A 26047-nucleotide genomic window follows, 5' to 3' on the forward strand; every position below is an offset into this window, starting at 1 on the left:
TGTTTTTCTCTCCCATTTTACTTCTATCTCTTTCTGACTAGGCTATTGTTTCCTCCTGCTGTCAGCTACAGATAATAATCTAAATTAAAAAAAAACATTGATACTGTCATCCTGAGCTGTCAAAGTCATATCTGACAGCAGGATAAGTGTCAGTCTCCTTCTCCTGTGGGACGGCTGTGGTTACCCTTGCCAATTGGAATGCTTCTCTTCTGTCAGTGTTTCTCTTCTTCTCGGACGCGGACCAGATCCAGTGTCAACCAAACAAATTAGTCTCTATTGCCACGGGACTAACGTAAACTCTGAGTCAACTGAAATACTAACCGACCCAGGTCACACTCACCATTGACTTCACATTAGAGTAACGCTGTAGATGAAAACTTTTTCTTTTTTAAATCTTGGGAAATGGAGACACTTTTAAATCGTCTTAATCCTACGTAAATTCAGCCTCTTAATCATTTCACTGACCGTTCTAACTGCAGCCATATGGTTGATATTAGGCCTAATCCATCATAGCCAAATCTCACTGAAGAAGGGAAGGGGAAGTGGCATCGCCCGTTGCCCTTTATAAATCTCCAAATTCATTGGGAATTTCTCCCCCATCTGCCAGCCTTTTCAGCCAAAGTTAAATTCATAGTGTTGACTTCTGAGCTGTAAGAATGTTCAGTGTAGTGGTGCTATGTAATGGGAATAAAGCAGGTTGTGACCCTTTGTCCTCTTCCTCTCTCTCTGCCATTCATCCACCCCCTTCTTTTATTTTTAATTTCTTCCTTTTTATTGCCGGGGAGCTGAGTCTTTTAAGTGGACCTCTGGAACAGAGGCCTGCGATGAATGAAGGGACAGCTGTGTGAGAGAAGTGGACATTTGGAATATTCATCATTCCAGTGGTTCAGGGCTGTTTGAGCTGAGTCCTGCTGCTGCATTACACCACTGCCATATTTGTTGGGTTTTCACCCAACAGATGAGCAGATCCTATTCTTGTACTTAATCAAGAAATTGCACACAAGAACCTCTTTTCCTATATTTTCTTTGAGTAGGGGAATATGGGGGAGAAAAATGTTGCTACCCTAAAAATGTATGTCAAACACCACAATTCTTTCCCCTTAATACAGTAGGTGATATGTGTGTACTGTACTTTACTTCTCAAATTTGATTTTATATGTTTGTTAAATTTGCTGACTGACAGAAATATCCTCAAGTTTATAATAGAAGACACCATCTCCTGTATATATTTGAAGTATTTTGCATATGTGTGTTTCCGTTTGTAGACTCTCAGGACTTCTCAGTGGTGAGTATGGAGGAGGTGGTGCCTGCTGTCCAAGAGACGTCCATCAAGAGGTTGGTTGTTGGACCTCTGGACGTAAGGTTGCACAGCAGCGCTGTCCACCGCATCCTCAAGATGGTCACCTGTGCCATGGACCATGAGTACGAGCCCTACTGCAAACCACAGCGAGGTTAGCCATCACATGCTAACAGTTGCTCCATCTGTTTTACTGGGCTGACTTAAATTAGCTTATAGTCAGCTCACAACTAACGTTCAACACTCTCTTTTCTCTTCTCTTCTCTTCTCTTCTCTTCTCTTCTCTTCTCTTCTCTTCTCTTCTCTTCTCTTCTCTTCTCTTCTCTTCTCTTCTCTTCTCTTCTCTAATATTTTATTCAGTTTTATTCTGTCAGTGATCAGAAACTGAAACACTTTGCACTTTACAGTATCCTCATCACATTGTTATTTCCTTGCGCAACCCATCTCTCAACACGCAGCTGTACATGAAAGTAGTGACCTTTTGGACCACATGAGGGAGGTTAAGCCAAACACCTTTGTTAGTGATCAGCCCTGCACAGCTATTGATGAGCTCATCCCTGGGATGTTGTGAAAGAACATGGAATGTGTGTCTGTGTGTAATATCTGTAGCAATAACTCTCATTTTGGCGAAACAATAACATCCGTAGGTTTCGGTTGTTTCAGCATCTGTGATAGATAATGGATGATGGGGTAATTACTATAGAGCTTTTGACTAAAACTGGGTAGGTCAGTGTGTTCCTTCCTGTTTCTATAAGTGTCTGTGCTCTCTGGCATTTTCTGTCAGTATAGTTAGACCTCTGGGAGGGATGGAAAAATTTAGAATAAATAACCAGATAAGATAACTGTTACAGATAGAGTGATAAAATAACACAAGCCTTACATATTCTCCTAAATCAAGCTCTCCTCTCCTCTCCTCTCCTCTCCTCTACCCTCCTCTGCCCTCCTCGACTTACATTATTTTATTTTATTACTTGGCAAGTGGAAAAAATACCTCTACAGATCAGCCAATTGTTGTCAAAGTTTATGAAACAATTATTGCTGTTAAGCATCATTCTGTGCGTAAAATGGATTTGTCTATATCACAAATGGTGCCCAGTTCTGACTTTCTTTGGGATGGTCCAGGTCTTGTCTGGTCTATAAATTATTTTTGGGGCAACTGCTCTACTACTCCGGCCTTTTCTTCATGAGGGCAGTGTTTGTGTGCTTGGCAGAAGAGAAGTCCTGGTCAGGAGGTTAAATACATGACTATCTCTCTACTCATCCTGTCACGCCTCCTCATACACTTTTTGCCAAGATCTCAGGAAGAAGCTCTTTCCTCCCCAAAACTAGCTGTAAATGGAAGCCAAATTGGCCGGTGGCTTGGTGTTTTATAACATCTCGCCCTATTTCGAACAGGAGGTTCCAACTTGCAAATTACTTAGTGTGTTCATTTGTGTGAAATCCTTTTTATACATTGCTCAAGAACAATAGAAGAAACAAAGTAGCATTTTAGAGCTGGATCTGTTAAGTAGAACAGGAAAATACAGGGTGTGTTTAAAGAGTAATAGTTTGTGTGTGTGTTGGAGTGCACACTTGAATGTTCTTTTTGTCATATTTTCATCTTTTCTGTGTGCTTTAAATAGAAGATGTATGGTGTTTGAAATCATACCCTTGTTTACCATGTGAGCTACTTGTTTTTTGTAATTTTAATGTTGACTGTGGATATTGACTTGAGCCCTGGCATATGATTAGATTGGACATGTCAGTGCCAGGTGAACCTGATGCATGCTGTGGCGGTAGGCCAAAGAGCAAAACAGCATTGGGATCAGGTTCTGAGCCCACCTTGGAGCTGGGAATGTAGCCCAACAGAACCTTTACTGAACTGAAACAAGCCCATGTCCTGGAACCAGAGCCAAGGCTGTTCAGTAACAAAGGGTTCAGGTTTTGGTCCACCTCAGGACCTGGACATGGTTTAGTGGTTCAGTGCTTTGGTCACTCCTGACTTTGGTGAGTGCTGACCTTGTTAGCCTCAATTCCATGTTGACTTGGTTCACTTCATTGTCTGCCTCTCCGGATGTTTCTGGTTATTGATTGAATGAGTGGTTTTATGAGGGAGTTCAAAAACAAAGCTACTGGGAAACAGCCACTGTAATGAATATTGCTTGGAAATTGCCAGTACTTTTATAGTGCATGTTTATTTTATTTAGTGTATGAGGTGGTGGTTTTTGTTGGAAAAGACATTTTTATTGTTTTAATGCCGCAGGCATAAGGGAGAGGCGCCCACTCAAAGAAATTGGTGTGCTTTACAACTAACCTCTTTCTCTGTAAAACAATTTTAGTTGGTCAAATCCAAATGTCTTTGACCTTTCCCACTCCTTCACATTATGTCAAAAATACACTTCACCCCCTCCCTTTACTGCACATACAAACATGTTTCTTTCTGTTGTGTCATTGTCACTGTAGAAATGGTTGAGGAGAGCCATGGTCCAGCCACTCCAGAAGAGATATCAAGCCTAGAGGAATTCATCCCAACCAGACTCACTTGTCTCACTCTGCTCCAAGTCTCAGTCACTGTCTCTATGGCAGAGTTCAACCTCCTTCACACACTAATGCCTGTCATCATGGGAAGCAAGGTTAGTGCACGCCTAAAATTTTATATATACATATATTGTGAAAACCACGCCGAATGAAGGGGAAAACAGTCTGCGCCATGTTATGCAACCAAGGGCTGAAACGTTAACAAACTAGCTAGCTTAAAAACATTAGATTTCAGCATGTCAAAGGATTATTTTAGCACCCTATGTCTGCCAGAGAGGAAAAGGTAGTTTATAGCATATGCTGGAACCAGTTATATTGTATATGCTAAGATGCAGAGGGCTGACATCACGTCTACAGTAGAGACAGCACAACTGTATAGCAAACTCCACCACGTAACAGACTGGCATGACACTTTTCACAGCTGATAAGGTGACTACAGTTTGTAAACACAGGTGGGAAAATTACACACACAGACATGCAATCATTCCCTATTCAGGCTCTTTTTACAGTTAGCATTTCAGCTGTATGCAGGTTAGCTCTTCTGTGATTTAAACATCCATTACAAACACTGCATACCTTTCAATTAAACAGCTGCTCTGTTTTTACTTTCATGCATGTTCTCTGTGACTAGCAGTGTGTCCAAGTATTTGTGTCATTTTTACGGAGGTTTTTGAGCTGAAGGCTGTCCGTGCAGCTCAAGTGGGGTCTGTCTCTCCCACCGCATGGCACACAGCCCTGTAACATCATTCACTTTTGTCTTCTTAAAGGCTCAGTTTTTCAGTTCGGCAGCTTATAAAAACTTAATTCTGGGTTCTTTGCCTTGTCGGTAGTGCATCCCACCACACAGCAGCTTTTAGGCATTTTTCTGTTGTTTGCTAGCAGACAGAATTGACAATGAGGCACCTTCATTCACTACAAAGTCAATGGAGGGATGAATTGTTTTCCCCTCCATGGTGTGTGGGACTTAAATGCGCTCTGTCTCTATACGATTATCCAAATAGGTAGCAAATCAGTATAATCACACTCTGCAGGTTTGTCGTAAGCAGAATTCTTATTACAGATTTTTGTTTAATTAAAATTCGTCAGAAAGAGTGGGCCTAGAGATATATGGAGACTGATGTGGACACTTTTAGATTTTAGATGACTTAAGTTTAAATACTACAACATTAGCAGTATGTGTGATATGTATACTTACTTTGAATCCCTTTTCCCCTTTTTATGTCTTCAATCTCCCAGGCTGCACCAGGGCCCGTCAACGTATCAGTGTTTCAGCCGGTGCGCCCTCTACCCTCTGTGAAGTTCCAGGTGGAGAGGGTGAATATTGAACACTCAGTGCCCATGTATGCTCCAGAGCTGGTCAGCACTGTCAGCAGTCTCAGCCAGCCTTCTGACAACCTGTTACATCACTGCTATGCACACCTCTACCTCAAGGTGAGGAGGATGATATTCTACTCTGTAGTACTGATTCTGATGATAAAAAATCTCCCTTTCTCATATAGAAAAATCCCAGCTATAGTTTCTATAAAACAAAAATGAGACATATGGAAAATGAAGCACAATTGATTCTTATGCATTTAATAATGATTTTAATGAATGATGTCATTATGCTGATAAAAGAGTGGTTTCTAGGTTAGGAACTGTATCCTTCATATACACCTGACTTTTCCAGAAAGGTCCGACAGATCTGCTTAACAATCTACAAAACAGTAACAATTGTTTCATTTTTTTTATTTGTGTCTGTATGTATCATCTTCCCAAGCTGACACAAAATATGCAAAATATGCAATATATACATCATTTTTACACTAGGTTTTCATGCACTATACCCCAAAGTCAATAGGTCAGCCGCATGGCCACACTTGTGACTCCATTTTGAAAATGACCCCAATGACCCTTTTAATGACCTTGATGACCCCTGTTCACCTGGTCATAAAAATCTCAGCACTGAGCTTTGTGATGAGCACCAGTCCAACTCTGGTCTATTTCATGGTTTTGACCTACCAAATTGATGGGATGCTAAAGGTTGTATTGTGCAGCTGTGACATTCCTCTGTTACTGTATTAGTTATACAGTTTTGACTGATAGTTTGAAGCTCAACAGATAAATTGCTTTGTTAATGACACTAACAGTTGCCAACAACATCAAATTGGGGCCTTAGTTCTTCAGAGAAGTTTTAAATCAGTGGACTACATTCCTTGTCACTCATGCCTTTATAGGTTTGCTAATCTCATAAAGGCAATTTAAATAAGCAGTTTTTCAGTATGTACAGATTATGTTATTAGAAAATCATGCAAGTTCCTAAGCTGAATGTGGCAATAATCATGAGACATTTCAGAACAATCAACTGTTGGGATAGCCATTTTTACATAAAATTCATACCACTTGTTCTACTATTTACCTAACATTTACAAGTTGAAATAATCTACAAGAGATCAGTAGCAACTGCAGTAGATTTTATGATCAGCAATCATGCACGTATTCCTTACCTCTCCACAAATAGTGTATATGTTTGTAGCACAGCATTCGGAAAGGATAATTTGTCCTCTGAATGTGCATCAGCTTTGACACAAATTGTTTATCATACATACACACTATTTGATTAGTTATTCATTTAAATACAGGTGAAGGTGAAGCCATATCTGATGGCTACAGTATCTATAGTAAAGTACATTTTTGTCTCCTTCTTTGCTTTTCAAATGTCCCTTTAAATACTAGAAATAAAGATGTGATAATCTCTGTATTTATATTTTACTTGATGTATGATGGAGTACATAAAGAACTGTAGAGACTTTAGTAAATTCGGCTAATCCAACTTTTAGGAAGCCTGCATAACTGATCAGGAGTAATCTGGGGTAGCCCAGTGTGGCCTGGATGTGTTTTTTTAAGGCAGGATGTTTGCTGGACATCATGCTGGTAGTCCTTATCACAGGGTCACTGCAGGGTTAACAGTTAACTGGTCAGTGGGCAAGGATCATTCTGACCAATCAGCCAATGAGCATCTGTATCTGCCAAGGTACTAATACTACCTCTGGATTTTGGCAGTGGGATCATGACAGGGTGGAGGTCATTCTGACCGCAAATCACCCAATTCAGGAAGTGATTTGAAATGGGTATAAAGTGAGGCTTATCTTAATCTGTGTTTTATTGACACTGGCTGTCAGAGCTAAGGTATCTGTCTTCAGGGTAGCGGTAAGCCATTGTCTCACTTTTCCATGGTTGTAGACGAGAGCTCAAAGTCAATCCGTTTGCTCAACAAGGAGGCCACATAAGTCAATAGACCTATCATATAGTAATTGAAAACTTGGGCTATCTGAATAACTAGTTGCTTCGGGCTCCTGAAAAGAGAACAGAATTTCAAATGTAGTCTCCCAGAGGAAGCTGCAATGAATCAAACTGTGACTGTATGGCCCCAAGCTTGCATTTCAAAGTGGGATTTTTATTATGTAAAAATCTGGATCTGGCAATCACACAATGCAACTGGATATTCTATAGATAGATATGGTGTCTAATATTACGTCCATAGGCCAGTTGTCTTATAATGAATGAATTATCATTTTAGTTCAGGTTTGTGTGTTCTGTGACATCTGCACAGTCAAGCGGTTTGGTAGACCTTCACTTTCAGCAATTGCATGAATCCTGCTCTGTGCTTAGAACAGCTGCAGGTGGGACAGCTGGGCCCAGCCATCATCCACTACCTCCAATATTAAATCAGACTTCATCCACCATGTTCATTATTTAAACATTATGTAAACATAGAGGTTACAGTACATTGTGGGTGGTAATGTGGCTACCAACAACTTAGACAATGATAATATGATAATGACACACATTGTCACTAAAAGTCACCACGTTGAGGTTAGTGAGCGTTGGGAATATGGGAATCTTGCTATGGTCTTGACCTGATCAGTCTGATTCATATGAAGTGTGTTGCCAGAAATCACCAGAATCTTTTTTCAGTGTTACTCTTATAGTAATCAACAGTGCCTTTTTGTACTTTGTCATTGTTACTGTATGTATGTGCACTCATTTTAACTTCAGAGTAACTCTGAAAACTTGAGTTCAATCTGTACATACACTAGTATATGTTAGTAAATGTGTCTTGGTTGGTAAACTACCCGCAAACCTTTTAGCCAGCCACAGTGTGTTGAACACTCAGCAATGTGTGTCCTCATTAAATCACAGTGCAGTGGTCACATCACTTCAGCCATGTAATCAATTATGTCTTGAAAAACTATAAGAGCAAAACCCTTGCAGCTGTCTGTAGTTGTCTACAGTGCATAAAGCATACACTGCATGAATTTTCCTGAGGATTCAGCAAAAGGATATTTTTAACAGTGCCTCCCAAGCTGTTTAAAGGTCCTGCTGAAAGCTGTTTTTTACAGTAAACAAGGATGATAAGATTATGTTGTCTTTCCTGTGTCTCTGTAAGAGCCAGAGCCTATGAAAGCGCATATTTTAATTTGACAGCTCAGCTGCAGATAGATAAGGCCAAATCAGTTTAGTGGCGATTGAGATGAGAGAACCACAGCAGATCTGGCTGTGTGCGTCTGTGTTTTCTTTTCAGAAGCTGTGTGAACTCAATGAGAGCTGACATGTTTTTATGTATGGATCCAGTAAATAGTTTGATCTATACAATGCTGAATTTTCATTTCTGCTTTTTTCCCCCCTTCTTTCTTCCCATTCTCCTCTCTCCCTTCCACTGTCTCTCTCCCACTCTTTTTCTGTCTTTCTTTCCAGGTGTTTGGGTTCCAGGCAGGCTTGACATGCCAGGACAGTACAGGGGGTTTCCTGCCTCTCATTCCCATTATCCCCTCCTTCAGCACTGCACTCTATGGGAAGCTGATTCAGATGCCTGCATACTGGTGAGTTTGTTGTGTTACGGTTGCAGGTTGTGATTTGTGTTTTGGTTTCTTGCCAATCTTCAAGAAGGTTGGTCTTACCTAATAAGAGCCAGACAGATGGCACAAAGCTAATTAGAGGGTTAAAAACAATAGCACATGAAAAACAACTGTGTAGCCTCTTATTTTTTCCCTTATTAAATCTGAGCCAATCACCAAAACGCCAATGTACATGCAAGGGGTGCAAAATGTTTATTTCCACTTCAGACATAAATAGAAGTTTTCATTGCTTATTATTTGATCAGGACAGGGCATTTTTTGCAATAGTTTTGCTATCATTTCCACTGTTATTCTGCAAATTGTTAGCAGGCATCGGCATTTAATATTTGCCCCTTGAAATGATTTGGATTTAGGTGATGCACATTGAAGTGAAGCCCAGTTCTGAGCCCAATTAATTTAACACTTACTTCATGTCACCTGTTTTACTCAGTCTAAATTATTTATTTTGTTCACACTTGTTCCATGTTTGATTTACTCTTGAAGTGCTGTTTCAATCCTAACACAAATGGATCAGTGTCTCAAAATGGTTTGTCTTTCTGCAAGTCTGTTTCAACTAACATTCATTGCTAGTTCTGGCTATTATGAAGACTGCTATGCATGTTCTTTATGCTTATATTAATTAATTGTGGGTAAGCAGCACAGTTGAGATGGCCCTAAAATAAGGCCAACACAACAGTAAACAAGCATGAATCTGTCTTTAAGCTCAGAAAACATCCTGAGGACACCTCCAAAAATAGTAGCTTATAGGAGTAGCTACAAGTCTGGTGCACAATAGATCGAGTACTGTACCAGTTTTGGTGGGTCCAGGTGCAGAGTCGTGTGATTTAACTTTTAAGGTGATTGCAACAATAATCAATCTAACCCCATAAGGACTCTGTCTTAGTCACATTAAATTTTGTATTTTAATATGAATGTGTATCTGTATTAGATGGAAAAAATGTACACTAATTGACTTTAGAAAGGTTTACAGTAAGTGTGTTTGGGAGTGTTTATATACATGCTTGACTGTCTGTATACAGTACGTGCGAACGCGTGTGCATGTGTGTGTGCGTGTGTGTGGTGTCAGGCCCATGTATTGTAGTTTTTTTGTACTACTTTTGAAGAGGATTGCAGCCTCTTGCGGGCAGTGCATCAGAGGGTATTTAAAGTGATGGATGAGCCACTTCTTCAACGGTTGGTGGGGAAAACAGAAAAACAGAGTCATCGGGTAACAACTGCATCAATTTCTCAGATGGTTTGAAACACAAGGAGAGGAAAATAAGACAACGCTGTCAAAGGATATGAAAAAACATATTGCTATATTCCTGCCCTTGTACCAGACAGGATGACTCATTGGGGATGTCCCCCGGAGGTGAGAAGAGGTTAGGAGAGAGGAAGAGAAAGAGAGGACAAGAAGGGAAAGAAGAAGAATAAGGTTCAGAGTTTGGAGCACAGTTGGACAAATGGTGCATTTTAACAGTTAGACCAGTAGAGATGGACAAGAAATTGATGTAGAGGATGGAGAGAGGGTTAGAAGAAGGAGGAGGGAGCTCACAGGAGAAACACTGAGAGATGCTGTAGGAGTTTGGATAGAGAAAAGGAAAAAGAGAGAGCAAAGCCAGGAACGGAACAAACATCTTAGATAAGGTGTCTGTCGGTTCTAAGATTGGCTTCAAATGTTGAAAGATACAGAGGTGTATTGGGAAAATAATTCCTGCCATCATTCAGTCCATCAGTGTTTGTCCACTAGTAATCATCTGGAAAACCCCTGAAGCTAACACACAGACACACACACACACACACACACACATACACACGCACACTCACGCCCACCCTGTGCCCTCTCTCTCACACCTTGCAGTCAAAGTGCCTGTTAAAACAGGAAAACCTGTGTGAGAGCACTGGCTTGGGAATCGATTTCCCCCCATTAGTTTAGATTTAAACATGTCAAAGAGCTGCAGATGGTTTAGACTTTTCCTGACTTCTTCTCCAGCCAAACATTATATCTACTGTACAGTGGTTAGCTGGCCGCATAGGGAACCACAAGGCCCTCATTCAAAGTGGTATGTGAGTGTGTCTGTAGACAGAACCTGATTCCCTGTGCTCTCTGCTCCCAATAAGAGACTGTTAGCTATTTGTTTGATCTCCAAGCCCCCTCTTTTCTGCCCTGCCTACCTCAAATAGTGGATTCAGATGTCAAACGGATGTTATTTTTCTGACAATCACTAGATGTTTCTCATCTCCAGAAAGCCCTCTAGATCAATGCCCCCCTATGGCTTTCTTTCAGCCTGGACCAGCCCTTAGAAATAACACTGACAACCTCTCACTGAGTCTCCTTGACACGTTAAGAAAGTGCTCTGTTATTCTTTGTTGTAAGCATGCCTTTGATGGAATACAGTATGTACATGTCTAGTAACACTATGCACCAGGAGGTCTTATCTTGGTGTGTTTTGAATAGATGTTAGACTACGTGATGGCATTGCAGTCATACCTCAAAATAGGTGAACACATAATACCCTAGATAATTCTAAAGCCCTTAAGATGATTATTTCCACTTCATCTCATTTTCCTCATCCCTAGTTTGAATATAGCTTGATGTTTCCGACACTTGAACAGGTTAGTAGCAGTTCTCGCATTTTCCAACAGTTGCCTGTTTGTTTCGCTGTCAATCTCTTTCCTGTAGATGATAATGGGACTGTGTGTTATTATGCAGGGTTATGAGTTCTAAACCTGTCATTTCAGGCTTGAAGTGACTCATATTTGACCCTTTCTGTCTTTGTGTCTTAGCGGGAGGTGTAGCTGTCTTGCCTTCTAACCTGTGTGCAGCTACAGTCAAAATCTAATTAACACAACTTGACAGTTTGCTCCTGGAAGAATAATGATGAGCAGGTGTGACAGGGACAGTGGTTTGAAGAAATACAAGAGAGAAATAGAAGGGACCGAGTGATAACCAGCTATAGTAACAAGTAAGTAGTAATAACATGATTTGATTCCTGTTGTGCTGATGTTCTCCATGGTATTTTGGCCACGGATAGCTGCCACAGAACTGCCTTTTTGTCTTTTAGCGTGGATGAAAAAATATAAATAGTCCCGGATGGACAGTGTATACTCTTAACTAATACATTTGATTTTCCTGTGTAGAACTTCAACACCATTGGTACCAACACAAATATACTGCTTATTAAATGTGATTAAATTTGTAGATGACAGATGCACAGTCCCACTTCCTCTTATAGAAATGAAAGCTGAGCCCAGAGTGATGCACTGGGTCATTGTAGCAGCCAAAAGATGCACCCCACCAGGTGGTAGCATTTAATTTGACTGTATTAATGTTTGTTTTGGGACCGCTCCTCAGCGCTGATGTAATTCCAACAACACTCGTCCCCCTTTCCAAGATGTTCTGTTGTGTGAGCAGCCGCAGAGCTATACAAGCTTTTGAAGTTTTGAAGCTGTACGGAAAAAAAGCGTAAAGCATTAGACCTTGGTGAAGGTGCCACAGAGAGGCAGTAAGTGAGAGAGTGATCTGAAGAAAAGAGTCTCTCCAGTTTCTTTGTCAGTCTTCACTAGTTTTGTTAGGCAGATTCTTGGATTCGTTTTTCCATTACCAGTTTGAAAGGTAGCTTTAGATTTGTCTCCCTCTGGACTCTGTATTAAAGGGAATAGTGACTGACAGGAGAGAAGGGTAGTAGGGAAGTAGAGAGGGTGATGTCATATGCACACATCTTGCATCCCTCTCTTCTGTTTCTCTCTTTCCTGTCTAACTTCATTTTTTTATACAGATGTACAGTAAGTTTGCTTTCTCTCTCTCTCACCCACACACATGCGCCTGCACTGTCATTGTGCAACCAGCTCATGCTTAAGCAAGTGTATATGGCTGCCAGGTGATCATGGAGGATTTGGAGAGGCACTGGGCATCTGTGAACACCCAGCACCTCTCCTGATGAGTTGGCCCAATACTATAGCTCATGTTTCCTTAAGTCTCACCACAAAGGCTCCTGCTTGTCACAGTGGGCAGCAAGGGACTTTCACTGGGGAAAGTGCCCTGCCTTGACATCTTCTTCCTGCCAGCCTTGGCTTTAACTGGGCATTTGTTAATGTGTTTGAGACCTTGGATGTATCCAATTAGAAATGTCTTTGTTTTCCTCAGTTTTTAAGCAAACTCAAGGGCAATGCTCCCAAGCAACTGCAGACTCTGATCTTGTGACTCCACATATTGGAAATTTTGAAGAAAGGAAAAGACATCACCCAACAAACAGCAGTCAAACCAAAATATTGGCAATCCTACGACAATAATCTCTCCTTTTGAGTCAGTTAAAAGTGAGCAATAGATTTCCAAGTCGGTGTAGGGTGACTGTTGAAACCTTCTCTACCTTTCCCTAAAATGGCCTTGTATGGGCACCTCAACTAAATTGTGTTTCAACCTCCTGGCCTCAGTTAAAATGACCTCAAATGTTGTAATGCAGACTTGTTGTGTCTGTCATTGTGGAAATAAACTTTTGAGGTTGGAAACTGCACAACCAACTGAAATTGTGTCATTTGGTTGTCTTGACTATAATAAAGTTGATTCTCTGTCACATTGTGTCTAGGCATCACTATGGATAATATTTAACTGAAAGTGAATGTTAGTTGTTAATAACTAAGCTTAAATCCACTTGACCACTGTCAGATCTTTGGTCGGGGGTAGGGAGGTTTCCAGATTCCTACCGTAGGTGCCTGATTAAGACAAGGTTTCTTCAAAGATAGCATCACTAACTTTGATCACCTGAAGAACTAAAAGCTAGAAGGGGATTTAACCTGTTCTTAATCATACTGTAGTGTTGTAGCTACAGTGTAAGCTTTTTAAGCCTGGCACACTTGGCCATTTCTTGAGATGCTCATATTGATCAACATGGAGCATTTGAATCCACATGATAGTTATTCTTCTCTTCATGTAGTCCAATGACTTTTGCTTCCTTGTGTTGTCCAGTTTGTGCAAACTGTGTGGCTCCTTTTGGGTAAAAAAAACAAACACCATAATTATAAAAGATGCTAATCTGCATTGAGCAGTAGGTATTCCACAAGGAAACAAGATTTAACATTTATCTATACATTAACAGTATTTCAATATGATTGTGTTTAAGTTAGTCTGAATATCTTTGTTAACTTGCAACAGCAGCGTATTACAGTTTCACCAGCGCCATAAAGACTTGTGGATGAAAGTGTAAATGTTAATGGCTGAATAAAACTCAGATTTCACAAAGGTTTCAATTGGAAACTGTAGAAATCACAAATAAGTCTGCTGGATAAATAGGATCAGCGTGGTCAGTCTAAACTTTGGAGGTACAGTAAGACTGGTTATGCTAGCACAGTTATGATAAGTTCTCAACTTCTTTGGGATTAGAAAACATACTCACCATGTACAATATTCTTAGAGCGTTCACACTTACATCATGTAATCCCACCTACAAACATCCGAGTCGTCTAGACTTTTAATGATGCAATTGACTAAATTGTCCATGTATGTTACTTAATCTCCCTCTTTATGTAGACTACCATGAACTAACCCAAGCAGTCATTTGGTTAGCAAAAAGCCAAAATCCTCTGAAATGAACTTTCACTTCCAGTGAATTAAAGCGCAGCTGAGAGGCATCAGGCTGTACTTATCCATAATGAAAGGCAATGTATGGGGCCGACAACTTCACAGGGACTGTACAGAGAGTCTCAATTGGTCTGGCTGTTAAACCTGTTATCCCAGATAAAATCAGTGCCTGCAAAAAAAAAAAAAAAAATGGAGAGAGAGGGATGTGGCAGTAGGACTGGGACTTTAGAAGTGCCACCTGCATCGATCTCCCCAAACCTAACCTCACTCTCTAGCACACACACACAAGCGCTCACACCATATAATATTCCCTATGCAAGGCCACCTGACGGCAGCAGCATATGGAGGCAGGCCAAGTCCGGGGCCCACCAACCAACCTACCAACAAACCAGCAGCAGCCTAGTGTGGCTCGTCGCATTGCAGGCCATAATTCAGCCCCACACCAGCTTTTATGTGGCATTTTTAGCAGCCCCTGTTTCTCGCTCAGCTATTTCTGAGGGGATAATTTCTTAAAGCATGTGGCATTACAGGTGCATGTTATATAGCCACGAAAAGCTGACTTGCCCCGCAAACGTTTCTGAATAGAAAAGAATGTTGGTTTTCCCTTGATATCTAATTATTGGTCTAACTCTATTACATTGTCAATCGTTACTTCAGTTTTTAGCACTACCTGAAGGATTTTTTATGTGAAGTTGAGAAGTCCATTACTATGTCTGGACCAGTAGTCTAGACTCTAGATTAGCTCATGTTGTGATTTATGAAGGCTGCTTGAGGCATCTGAAGCATGAGGCTTCTGGTGTGATTGTAATGCCTCATTACTCCCGTTCATAGTTAGTCATAGCAAGCTGCTCCTGGTCTATGTCTCCAAGAACAGCCAAGAACAGGAGGACAAATGCTTTCTGTGTCCTTCAGTAGTGAGCCACAGAGATCCAAGTCAAATTTAGCAAATGCACATGAATAGCATTCACTGGTGAGAACACTGACTGTGGCTGTTACATTTGTCTATTAGCCATTTGGCAGGCAATATCATTAACAAGTTGAATTGGAATAATCACTTTGGCCTATGAAAACTGATTTGGGAGTGGTTGCTGGATGGAAAAGTCTCATTTCTGTGCTCCTGGTATACATTTACATGACGTATGACAGAGATCTTGTGAATGATGTCACACACAACTTCTGCGTAAACTGTTGTGCCCCTCAACCAAACTTTGATTAGTGCTGATTTCATAATGAAGTAATCACTTGTATTTCTCATCAAGGTCTTAAGTGAGAGGTCTGTGTAGACAGGGTTAAAGTTACTAAAAGCTGTTATGGTGAAGGATAATTGAATGACCTTAAATCAGCGTGCGGTTGCTGTGGTCATGCTCAGCTTTGAGTTGTGGTTCTGAGGCCGGAGAACAGCGAAGAATTCATTTAGTTGAACAAGGCAACGCATGAACTACTGTAGACCCTTCCCTGTTCTTGAAGAAACATGGGAATGTTTTCAGAAAGAAAAAGCGTTCACATGATGAAGCTGGAGGGATGTAGGCACACACTATAACAAGTAAGCTTTATGTATTAACAGGTGTGTATTAAAAGCCTGGAATGGCATATGATGTAATATTGTTCCACTTTTCTCTCCGAAGCACAGGAGTGCAAAGGATTGTGAGCTGCAAGGTGAAACATCATATTTCGTGTGGCACAGTCTATAAAGTATTTTGGCCAACTTTGTGGTTTGGATTTTTTTTTCTTCTCTACATCTGGTGTCAGACAGTTTTATTTGGTTTTATGGCTGACAGAGATCAATGGACGTATTGAGGAACCTCGTATTAAGGAAATGGCATCAGTGAATGCAAAGCTTGTGCTCTCACTGATTGACGTCTCAGTCCTGATAGAAGCTTCCATGCCTTTCTTTCAGCATTCAACCGCTCAGTGAAACCATACAGAAACCATAGTCACTCTGCTGTAGAAGCAGTGCACTTGCCCTTATGATTACAAGTGTCATCTGGTAGCTTAAATAAACACTGGTTTTAACTCAGCCCTAAAGTGTATATTATAGGCTGTAATGTGTCCAAGAGGCAATATTCTTGCAATCCAAGAATATCTATTGAATTTTAACTATACCATATTTGGATGTATAAGCCAGAGCCAAGATGGTGGATTCAGGAGCAGCTGTAGATGTTTTCAGTTGACTGAAAGACTCTATTAATGCCTGAATTAGTCATCTGAGGAACTGAAGCTTGAGGGAGGGAGAACAGTGGGAAATAGGGAAGGGTAGATGGATTATCAGCTCTGAGTGGATTATCATCTACTGTGGTGTGCATTCCACTGTCTTCTCCTCCCCACCAGGCCTCACTCCTGCTCCATCGCTTCCCAGGAACAAGCTCATCCAATTTTCACTGCTTAAGGGAAACATTGGTTGTCACCACAATAAAAAATGAATGCTTTATGTAATTAGGTAACTTAGGCGGAAAAAAAACCTCACTGGAGTCCATTTTCTTATTTTCAATGACCATCTGTGTGAAGGTCAAAGGCCTTGGGAGAATAATACTGAAGACAACTCATTTGGATCAAAATAAAGGACAGATGATACTTTCGTTGACTGCTGCATTTGTTGTTATGACAACGGGATATAAAAAAGCCTGCAGCAAAATTTTGAACATATAAATGTGATATTTGGTCTGTCGTCTCTGGACAAAGGTCTCCTATCTCTGTGTGTCCTTATAAGGAACCGCAAGTCCTCCACAGCTGGACATGTTGGACAGAGGCAGGAAGCTACATGCACATACACAGACACACCATTATACACACACATACACAGGCCTCTTGATGTGTTTTCCTTTAACGCCTGATGAACCACGTCATTGCCATTTTCTCGCCTTGCGGTCTGCAGCTGTCTGCACAACTTGATTAAAACATTTCTTTTAGTAATCCCTGTGTAATGAAGCCCTCTCCTGAGAATGGATCTCAGTGTGTGTGTATGTAAGTTTGTGCGCCTATGTGTGTGTGTGTTTTGGGTCAGGGGTGCTCCAGATGGGAGGAAGGGGAGGGCCGTGTGTGTGTGTGTGAGAGAGAGAGAGAGTGGAGCGTTTCTTTCTATGAGGAGTTAGGGTTGTTCAGGACTGATGATTGAGAAATGCACACATGGAACACCTTTGACCCTGGGGAACCACAAAAGTCTGAGCTGTGGCCACAATTACAGTCCCCGCCTCACCCTAACTCATACCTAGATCCAGCACAGAGACTTTAAAGAGTTGGGCGGGGTTTAGGAATGGTGGTCATTACAGATAGAAAAATTATCAGACTCATTTTACTTCTGTAAAATGAGTCTGATCATATGATGTAATGTGGATCTAACTAGAATATATTGTTTCTGTGTTGCTTTTACAGTACTAGAACATTCTAAATTATGAATTGATTTTTCAAAACGCATATGATATATGTGTTTTATAGTATGTAAATGGTCACTGTGTGCTGGCAAGATGGCTTTAATATGACTTGAACCAAATATGGAAAAGTCTCTTCAATAACCACTTCTCTTCTTCACCTGCTCAAGAAGAGTCCACATATGCACATCTGCATTTAAAAGACACTAAAGACAAGCTGTAATGATCACTGTTAATAATTTATCGCTGCTTAGGGGACTAATAATTTATCGCTGCTGCTGAAAACAGCATTTACTAAATTTTCTATAGCTGCAGCTCCACTTTTGCTCAGCGTCAAGCCAATGATATAGCCCATGTAGAGTCAATGAAACAAATAAATGAATGGGGTACCAGTTTTTTCTTCTGGTTTTTTTTTTTTTTGCTTGACTTGGTGGCTTTTTCATGGTAGTAATATTTCTATTTTTTTCAAATCCCACCCATTCAACCTGATAGACATCCAGGTGGTAAAATAACAAATTTTCCCCATCCCCTAAGCTGGCCACTTAGGTGTTATTGTTCGGTGTGAAGTGCTTGCATGATTTATAATGTTCATTTAGAGACTTTGTGAGACACTGTAGTGAGTCTTTTGTAGTAAGATAAAAGAGGGGACTTGAGAGCAGCCCATAACTCACTCTGGTTATTTTCAAGAGGGGTCGGTGACCTTGGCTTGGAGAGATGGGGAATTCTGCAATACTTCAATCTGCACCACAAAGAAAAAAATAGACTGAAGGTATGAGCTGCCAGTCTTCCCTTCCCTCCATTTTCAGCCTGATTCCCTCCAAAGGGGTTTTAAAAATTGGAAAACAATAGCAGTAGAGGATTTTGTTAACTGTGTTTGGGAATGTTTGTGTTAGTTAATTAAGGCAGGGTGTGACAGTGAATGATTTGTAGAAACTTCAGATAACTTATCACTGGTCCCAAGACAGTGGCTATCTGTTGCATCTATCAGACAAATATGTCAGCCTATAACGGATTACATTGGGGTTGCTGTGGACTTTGTAAACAGACTCAGATAAGTTAAAGTCAAGAGAAAGTAGTACATTGTGAAACTAGTCAAAATTGTTTGACTATCTTATTGACTTTTTGTTTCTTTTACTACCTTCAATCTAGTCTACATGATCTTCTCAAGTACTTCCACTAACTTTTAAAGGTTTATTGGAGGAGAATGTTCCAGATGATGCGGAATTTCCCATTCAGCTCCCATTACAGACAAAATCCACCTGTGTCAGGGAATGTGTGTTTGTCTGAGTGTGACTCCTTTTTCTCTGTGGTTCATTGATGGACACCTTGCTCCACATCTCCTGCAGATCTCCCAGCCCCCACAGCTGTCTGTGTCACTGTATTTTGGAAAGAGTGAGGGAACTGATTTTTTTGTACTGTACAGGATATGAGTAATAACAAAAATGAACATTCTGGAAACTGTGTGCAGGTTCCAAGCTTGTATTCTGGGACACTGTGTAAACCATTAGGACCAGCTGCTCTTGGCGATATTCTTTCAAATCACGGCAAGATGCTGATCTTAAAAAAAGAATTTGCTGACCACATTTGGCCCAGCAGTTCAGGCATCGCATTATAGTTTGCTTTACGCTTGCTTTCTCAGTAGGGTCCTCTGTCAGAACATCTGCACTAATGCCAACATATCCAGATTTCGACACATTACTGGACATTTACGCAACACACACTCATATAATTGTATATACACACAGACACACCCCAACCAGCCTTCCCTTTTAATTAGGCTACATTTATTTTTGTCTGTAAAGTACAAAGCAACAACCTACCAGTTCTGCTATTCCTGAGTTTGTACTGGAGCTTTTCCAAATGGCTTTTTTAATGAGACTCCCCATGTTAGGTATTATTTTACCTGGAGAATAACATATGACCTGCAGGTTTGCGGTCTCTATGCTTCTCTTGCCTTTGCTTGCTGATTCTTGATCATGTTTTCTACATGGTTCCATTATATTTTTCTTGTTCTCATTTTCTCTTCTCCCTTTTTGTTTAGTGTGCAGTACTTGCATTCTGCCACTATTTAGGCCGTATTCAGACCAAATCCGGCGGTGCGGTGAAAACGCCAGTCGTCCCATCCATTTGAATAGGGGTAGTGCGTTTCTGCTGCGGCCATTTTGGCTGCTGCGGCGCCACACCGGACTGCGGCCAGAAAAATGAGCCAGAGTCAACTTTTGGAGAAACGCAACCTGACGTCACTGCAGCTGAAGGCTGCGGTGGCCAATCACATCCGGAGATCACTGATCAGAGTTGTAAACTCTGCCATGAGGGAGTAGAAAGACATGACTAGGATGAGGGGAGGACATTTATCTTCGTTTGATAACGTTAAAAGTAAAGTAGACTGTGCTGTCGGCCTCCCGACTCATTTTAAAAAAGACGAGAGAAAAAGAGAGAGAGAGCTGAGAGCACCAGCGAGAGAGAGAGAGAGAGAGAGAACAGCTGTGGTCAAGCGAGCTAGAGAGTGAATGAAGAGAGGGAGCGCTGGTAGCGAGAAAGCTGGTGAATCAAATCAATAAAACATTATTTGATTGTCTCACAGCTGTTACGTTGTAGAGCATAAATAAACACGCACACACCCCCACACACCTCCGCTCAACCCTGCGGCTGAACGCCGCACCTCCTGATTTGGTCTGAATACGACCTTAGACTGATAAGAGATGTAAACTCTGCCATGAGGGAGAACAAAGACGTTACTAGGAGGAGGGGAAGACATTTCTCTTTGTTTGATAACGTTAAAAGTAAAGTTAGACTTTACTGTCAGCTTCCTGGCTAATTTAAAAAAGACAAGATACAAAGAGAGAGAGCTGACAGCACCAGTGAGCGAGAGAGAGAGAGAGTAGCTGTGGTCGAGTGAGCAAGAGAGTGAATGAAGACAGGGAGCGCTGGTAGCGAGAAAGCCGGTGAATCAGATCAATAACACATTATTTTCTGATTGTTTCACAGCTGTTACATTCTAGAACAAACACCTCTGCTCAAATTTGAGGCTGTACGCCACCACCTGATTAGGTCTGAATAGGGCCTTATGCTGTGTTCAGACACAATGCAAAGCAAACTGTCGCCTCAATTTACTCACGAGTTTGACCACTGGCTCATTTGTATTTATTCACCTGAAACAGTCAAAGTACATTACTGTACATTAGCTTTAAGCTAGCTAGCAACGGAAGGCACTGACTGTGTCTGTGTGTTTATGTTGAGTTCAGCTTCTGACTGAACTCAGAACTCACCAGGAACTGTGGTTCTTTCCTTATTTCCCTCCAGTCTCTCCTTTTTCCTCTGTCCTCTCTGTATGTACATTCACGAGGTACATTCATAAAGCCCTGCGATATGCACAAATCTTTCGCTCAAGTTGAAACATTTTCAAACGGCACGGACGTGTATTTGCATCAGTTCACGCCATCTGGGACAACTTCATCATGTCTTTTGAGACTTTAGTGTTGGCAGCTAGTTTTATAATTGTTCCAGTTACAGGTTGTTAGAGCAGCAGGCCTCTTGTCAGCCATGGACTCATTACTGCTGCTGATTGCGCTCTGGCTGACCGACCTGCTGTTATTTGTTTGGGCATATGTGCGTACAGGTGTGACTACTTGCATGCTTTTGTGACAGCATGTGTCTTGGCACCTAAGTATATGTGCATATTTGCAAACATCAATGCATCTGTGTCTGTTCAGGTATGTACATTTTTGTGGTTTTGTGTATCTGTGTGCATTTATGTGCTTGTGTGTGGCCTCTGCAAAGCAGCAATCACAGCCTGTTAGCTAGAGCCCCAGCTGTATTTGTCTAAATATAGTCGTGACCATAGTCAGACCAGACCAGGAAGCTGATTAGCCTGAGAACCAGTGGCCCGAATAGATCTCAGCTCTTATGATGTGAAAAGGGTTCGATACAGACATGGGGTTACCCAGAGGCTGTTTAAATTAAAGGTTAGTAGTGATACCTCATGTTAGTACTGGCATAATGTATCACTAGATGGCTCTGAGCCATGATTGGAGCTACACACCCAGACTAATTTAGAGTAATTAAGTAACAAAAAGTATTTAGTAGGGGTCCTCTGTTAAGTCTACTTGCTTTTAGATTTCACTCATTCATTTTAATGACTAAAAATAATTTGCAATCCCTGTTTCATGTCCACATTTTAGCATGTACACAGAGGAAACAGACTAGGCAAAGAGCACCGCAGCTGGTATGGTACTCATGACTCTGACTCATGCCCTCTGCACAACACCATGCCCTGTTTTTCCTGATTCTGACAGGGACAGTGGACAGGAAGACTGTGTGCCAGTCAGTCAGCCACTAACCTAGCCAAGCAGTGAGCAAGTCCGCCAACTGGCCTGTCCTAGCCTCGGTCTAGGTCTTCGTCACTCAGTCACGGCACCAACAGGGGACAGGTTGGGAAATGAGGCCTAATGTTGTTGAAATGCACCAGAGGAAAGCATATTTCATTGGCTGAAATTGAAACACCTAATTTTTCATAGCTCCTGACTAATTTTGATTTCCTTTTAACATATTCCTGGTGGCCTCAGTGTTTTAATAAAAAAAGTTATTGACTTAAAGGACTACTGTGAGGTCAGAGACAGCCTATTCAATGAGGCACTGAAGTTCAAGCCAAGGACCTGATTTCTTAAATTATGAGTCAGGATCCAAAATGAGTTGTGGGCCCACTTCTGGTGGGTCTCCACATTATAAGAGTAGAAGTATGCTTTAATGAGTTTTGCTCCCCAGGCTACAGGCTCAGTTTCTAATGTGAATTCTGCACCATAGCAGTAAATGGCATTTGTTAGTTGTCCCATGCATACTCTATGTGTTTTACAAAGTAAGATATATGTAATCTTAGTGTAGTTACAATTGATTGATGCAAGAGCTATTAGTGCTGCTATTTTTACCTCCTTATTTTTGGACACTTTTGTTTCCTTCAAAGCCTGTGGTAACAGTGAAAGAGCTGCCTGCCAGAAAGCTGTTTACCATGTTGCAGCAAGAAACACTGACTGTGCCAGCTACTTAATGAAATCCGATGAGTGTCTGGCTGTCCTCACATCCAGCATTCCCGAAACACCCTAATGAGAGTTTCTGCTTCTTATTTAACTCCAAGATCCAAGTTGCTGTTTGCAAAGAATTGGGCATAATATAATAAAAACAGGTGCATAATTAAAGTTTTAGACGACCACATGCACATGACAGCTCCCCTGAAACGCTATAAACACTCGAATAAGCCAACAAACTTTCATCCCTTGCCAGTCCTCCCATTGAAGTGGCTTTGCAGGCACATTTGCTCTGCATGTGGGGACATTATTGTTGCTAGGTCCCCTTCACTTTCTTTTGTTCAGCGGCGATATCTAACTACGTGTACACACATACGGGCATGCACACATTTGAACACACAAAAACACATGAAAATCAGTTTGATTGATGTCTTGCTGTATAACATGTAACAGTAGTGATTTTTAATAGCAGAGAAGCATGACATTGCTTGGTTCATGATGGTGCCAAATGCACCACATGTTGCAAGGGAATTCAAAATGTATATGCGTGCTGTCAAGGTAAACTCATTGACCCTGTCAGGTTTGGAGTTTCTTTCTTTCTCTCTCCCTTTGTTTTTTCTGTACTCTTACATCTCTCTTTATCAAACTCTCTCTCGCTTTGTGTCTCATAGTAGTCCCCCCTGAGACAGCAGGCGGTTAAGAACTCTGGGCCTGCCTGTGTGCAGCTAACAGCTCATGTCACCCTGCCGAACCACCCAGGAGCAGAAGAAAGGGAAAGATAAAGAGACACGGAGAGAAGGAGAGGGAGGGAAGCAGAGGAGTTAAACGATTGCAGAGCTGCTGAGCGGAGGGAGAGACCCCGTGACATATCCCACACTCTGAACTGGGACCATACCAAAATGGATGTGTGATTAAATGAACTGTGATGCTCGTTCCTGACACGCCGCAGCCATCCCTGGAATTAGTCACGGTTCTATTTTCACCGAAAGCGACGCTCAGAGGGCAATGCCTCTTTACTTCCATTACAATATGTAGTCAAGTGAGCATATGTGTGCACACACCCAAAAAGTAGATATGTATCTATGCAGGGGGCACTGCCAGTCCTGAAAAAGCCAGCCCAAGAGCCTCTCAGAACAGAGGAGAGGAAAACAGAAGTGGAACTGAAGAGGCTTGTTATGCAGTGTTTATAGATTAGGCTCCCTGGGTGTTTTTTCAGTGAACGGAGGTTCCTTTGGACGCAGAGGGAGGGAGCGATACACAGGGGAGAGAGAGAGAGAGAGAGATGTGAAGGATAGAGATCAGTAGTCATAACGATAAGGGTTAAATCAGTCTCAGCGCTGTGTATAATGCCATGATTCGGTTGGTGTGTTTGTGTGTCGGTGTTTTGGGGAATCCCTCCATCTGCTGTTGCTGATGTCATATATGGGATCATATGAACTGAGGAGCCATGACTTCACAGGCTGGACAGAAAAAGAGCTCTGAGGCCTGAATCAAGGATTTGAAGGGCATGTATGTGTGTCAAGATGTTTGTGTGTGTGGTATCAGAGATGTACGAGAAGTGTGCTTGAATGTGTTTGGATATGTATGAGTGATTAGAGGGTGAATAGGGGACACAGTGAGGCGAATACTAGAAAAGAAGAATTAAAGTGTGTGTGTGCTTGCGTGTGTGTGTGAGTGTGTGTGTGTCAGATGATAAATGAGGGCACGGTCCACTGAGGTTCTGATGGACGGGGGCTTGGAGGACTCCATCCGACTCTGCTGTTACCTCATCCCCCTGAACGCTCAACTCATCAGCTTGTCATACACACACACACACACACACACACACTCACACACACAGACTCTCTCTCTCCACACTCTTGGAGACAGATGAAATGTTAAATGCGTAGAGATTCTTTTCAGGGTCAGGTTTCTGGGCTGTACATCTCTTCACATAAATCATCATCACAGTTTTGACGGAGGGGAGAGTGGGGTCGGTGGCAAAGAGGCAAACTACATCTACCTGCCAAGTAACTAAGGAAAGCTTGGCTTGCACTTGGTACTTCTTCAATTTGCTGTTGGAATGTAGTTCTACCTATTTGGCCCCGCGTGCTATCAATGAGCTGTTTTATATTGCGATGTGATATTGATGGATTCGTGGAAGTTGTGAACCATTTGTTTCCACCAGTGTCTGTTTCATTCAGTGCATGTTGGCGCTTATGCGCAACTCTCCATTCTTTCATTTATTATTGTCAATATATCCTGAATCTCTCTGTGTCTCTCTTTCACCTCATGTATTATCCGTGATGTAACCCTGTCTCTCTTTGTCTGTTGTCCTTCTCTTTCAGGAGCAAAAGGTCTTCGGTCCTCACCACAGAGTGTATTTTTGAACTTCCTCACTTCACTGTGCAGGCTACAAGGGCTCAGACACTTTTGCTCCAAGCGATCTGCCAGAGCTGGACCCACAGCGTGGTGTCCGGAGCCCCATTGACACTCAGCGAAAATCTGCTCAATGAGGTTTACAAAGCTCCAGGTAAAAAAATGGTTTACAATAGACCCTATGAAGTTAACTGAGATAAGCTTTTCTTTACAGAAATTCCCTCTAGGGCTGGGCGATAAAACAATCTCCATACGGGATCACAGTAAAATTTATGTAGATAATGATGTTAAACTTTGGACATTTTTTGCTCGATATGGATAGATCTAACAGCCTATCACACAGCAGAAATAAACACAACAATAGCCAGTCATTCTGCAGTTTTTGGCTTGCACTTCAAAGTACACGACCATTTCCTACCACAGCCAACGAGGCTACGCTAGCGCTATCACTAGCAGAGCTACGACTATGTGGAGTGCCTGTCATGTCTAAGTAATGTTAGCTGAAAAAAGCTGCTTTAACTCATGGACACATTTCTCCAGTGGAACAGTCATCACACGCCATCGCTTTCACAAGGCTGCTTTGACTGTGAATGCACAAAGCTAACTGCTAAGCTGGGCTAAGCTCGGAGCTAGTAAACAGAGTAGCAACAAAAGGATAGTCACCACTAGTAACACTAGTGTCATTTCATAAAAAAAACTAGTGAATCTAATGAGATGTGAATAAGCACAGAAAATAATGTAGTCGGTAAAATAAATGAAGAGGTTACAGCAGAATATATACTGTATATAAAAGATGTAGAATAACGACTGGATTACAATTTTGCACTTTTAACTTTCTACCTCAGTAAAGCCCAGTACATAATTAATATCTTTTAAATTTATTTTATTTTACCTTTGTGGGCCCTTCTTTACTTTTACTGGTCGCACCTCTACAAACATTTGAGATGTTTGCTGCCCTGCCAAAGGAAATTGATATCATAGCTTTTAGTTTTATTTACATTTTTTTAATAAGTTACAAGGCAAGCTAACTTGTA

The 26047-nt window shown here is 41.4% G+C and overlaps 1 protein-coding gene across 7 annotated transcripts in view; it reads left to right on the top strand.

The window, feature by feature from the left end:
• The window catches only part of LOC121904923 (vacuolar protein sorting-associated protein 13B-like), a 342443-nt gene that overhangs the window by 53824 nt on the left and 262572 nt on the right, over positions 1-26047 (top strand). For all 7 annotated transcript variants that reach the window (XM_042422732.1, XM_042422733.1, XM_042422734.1 and 4 more), the window contains 5 exons: positions 1266-1451; positions 3740-3909; positions 5051-5245; positions 8552-8676; positions 24983-25167. In XM_042422732.1, coding sequence (XP_042278666.1) covers positions 1266-1451; positions 3740-3909; positions 5051-5245; positions 8552-8676; positions 24983-25167 — 861 coding nt within the window. The remainder of the gene's footprint in view (positions 1-1265; positions 1452-3739; positions 3910-5050; positions 5246-8551; positions 8677-24982; positions 25168-26047) is intronic.

This window comes from Thunnus maccoyii, chromosome 10 (assembly GCF_910596095.1).
Source record: "Thunnus maccoyii chromosome 10, fThuMac1.1, whole genome shotgun sequence".
Taxonomy (NCBI): Eukaryota; Metazoa; Chordata; class Actinopteri; order Scombriformes; family Scombridae; genus Thunnus; species Thunnus maccoyii.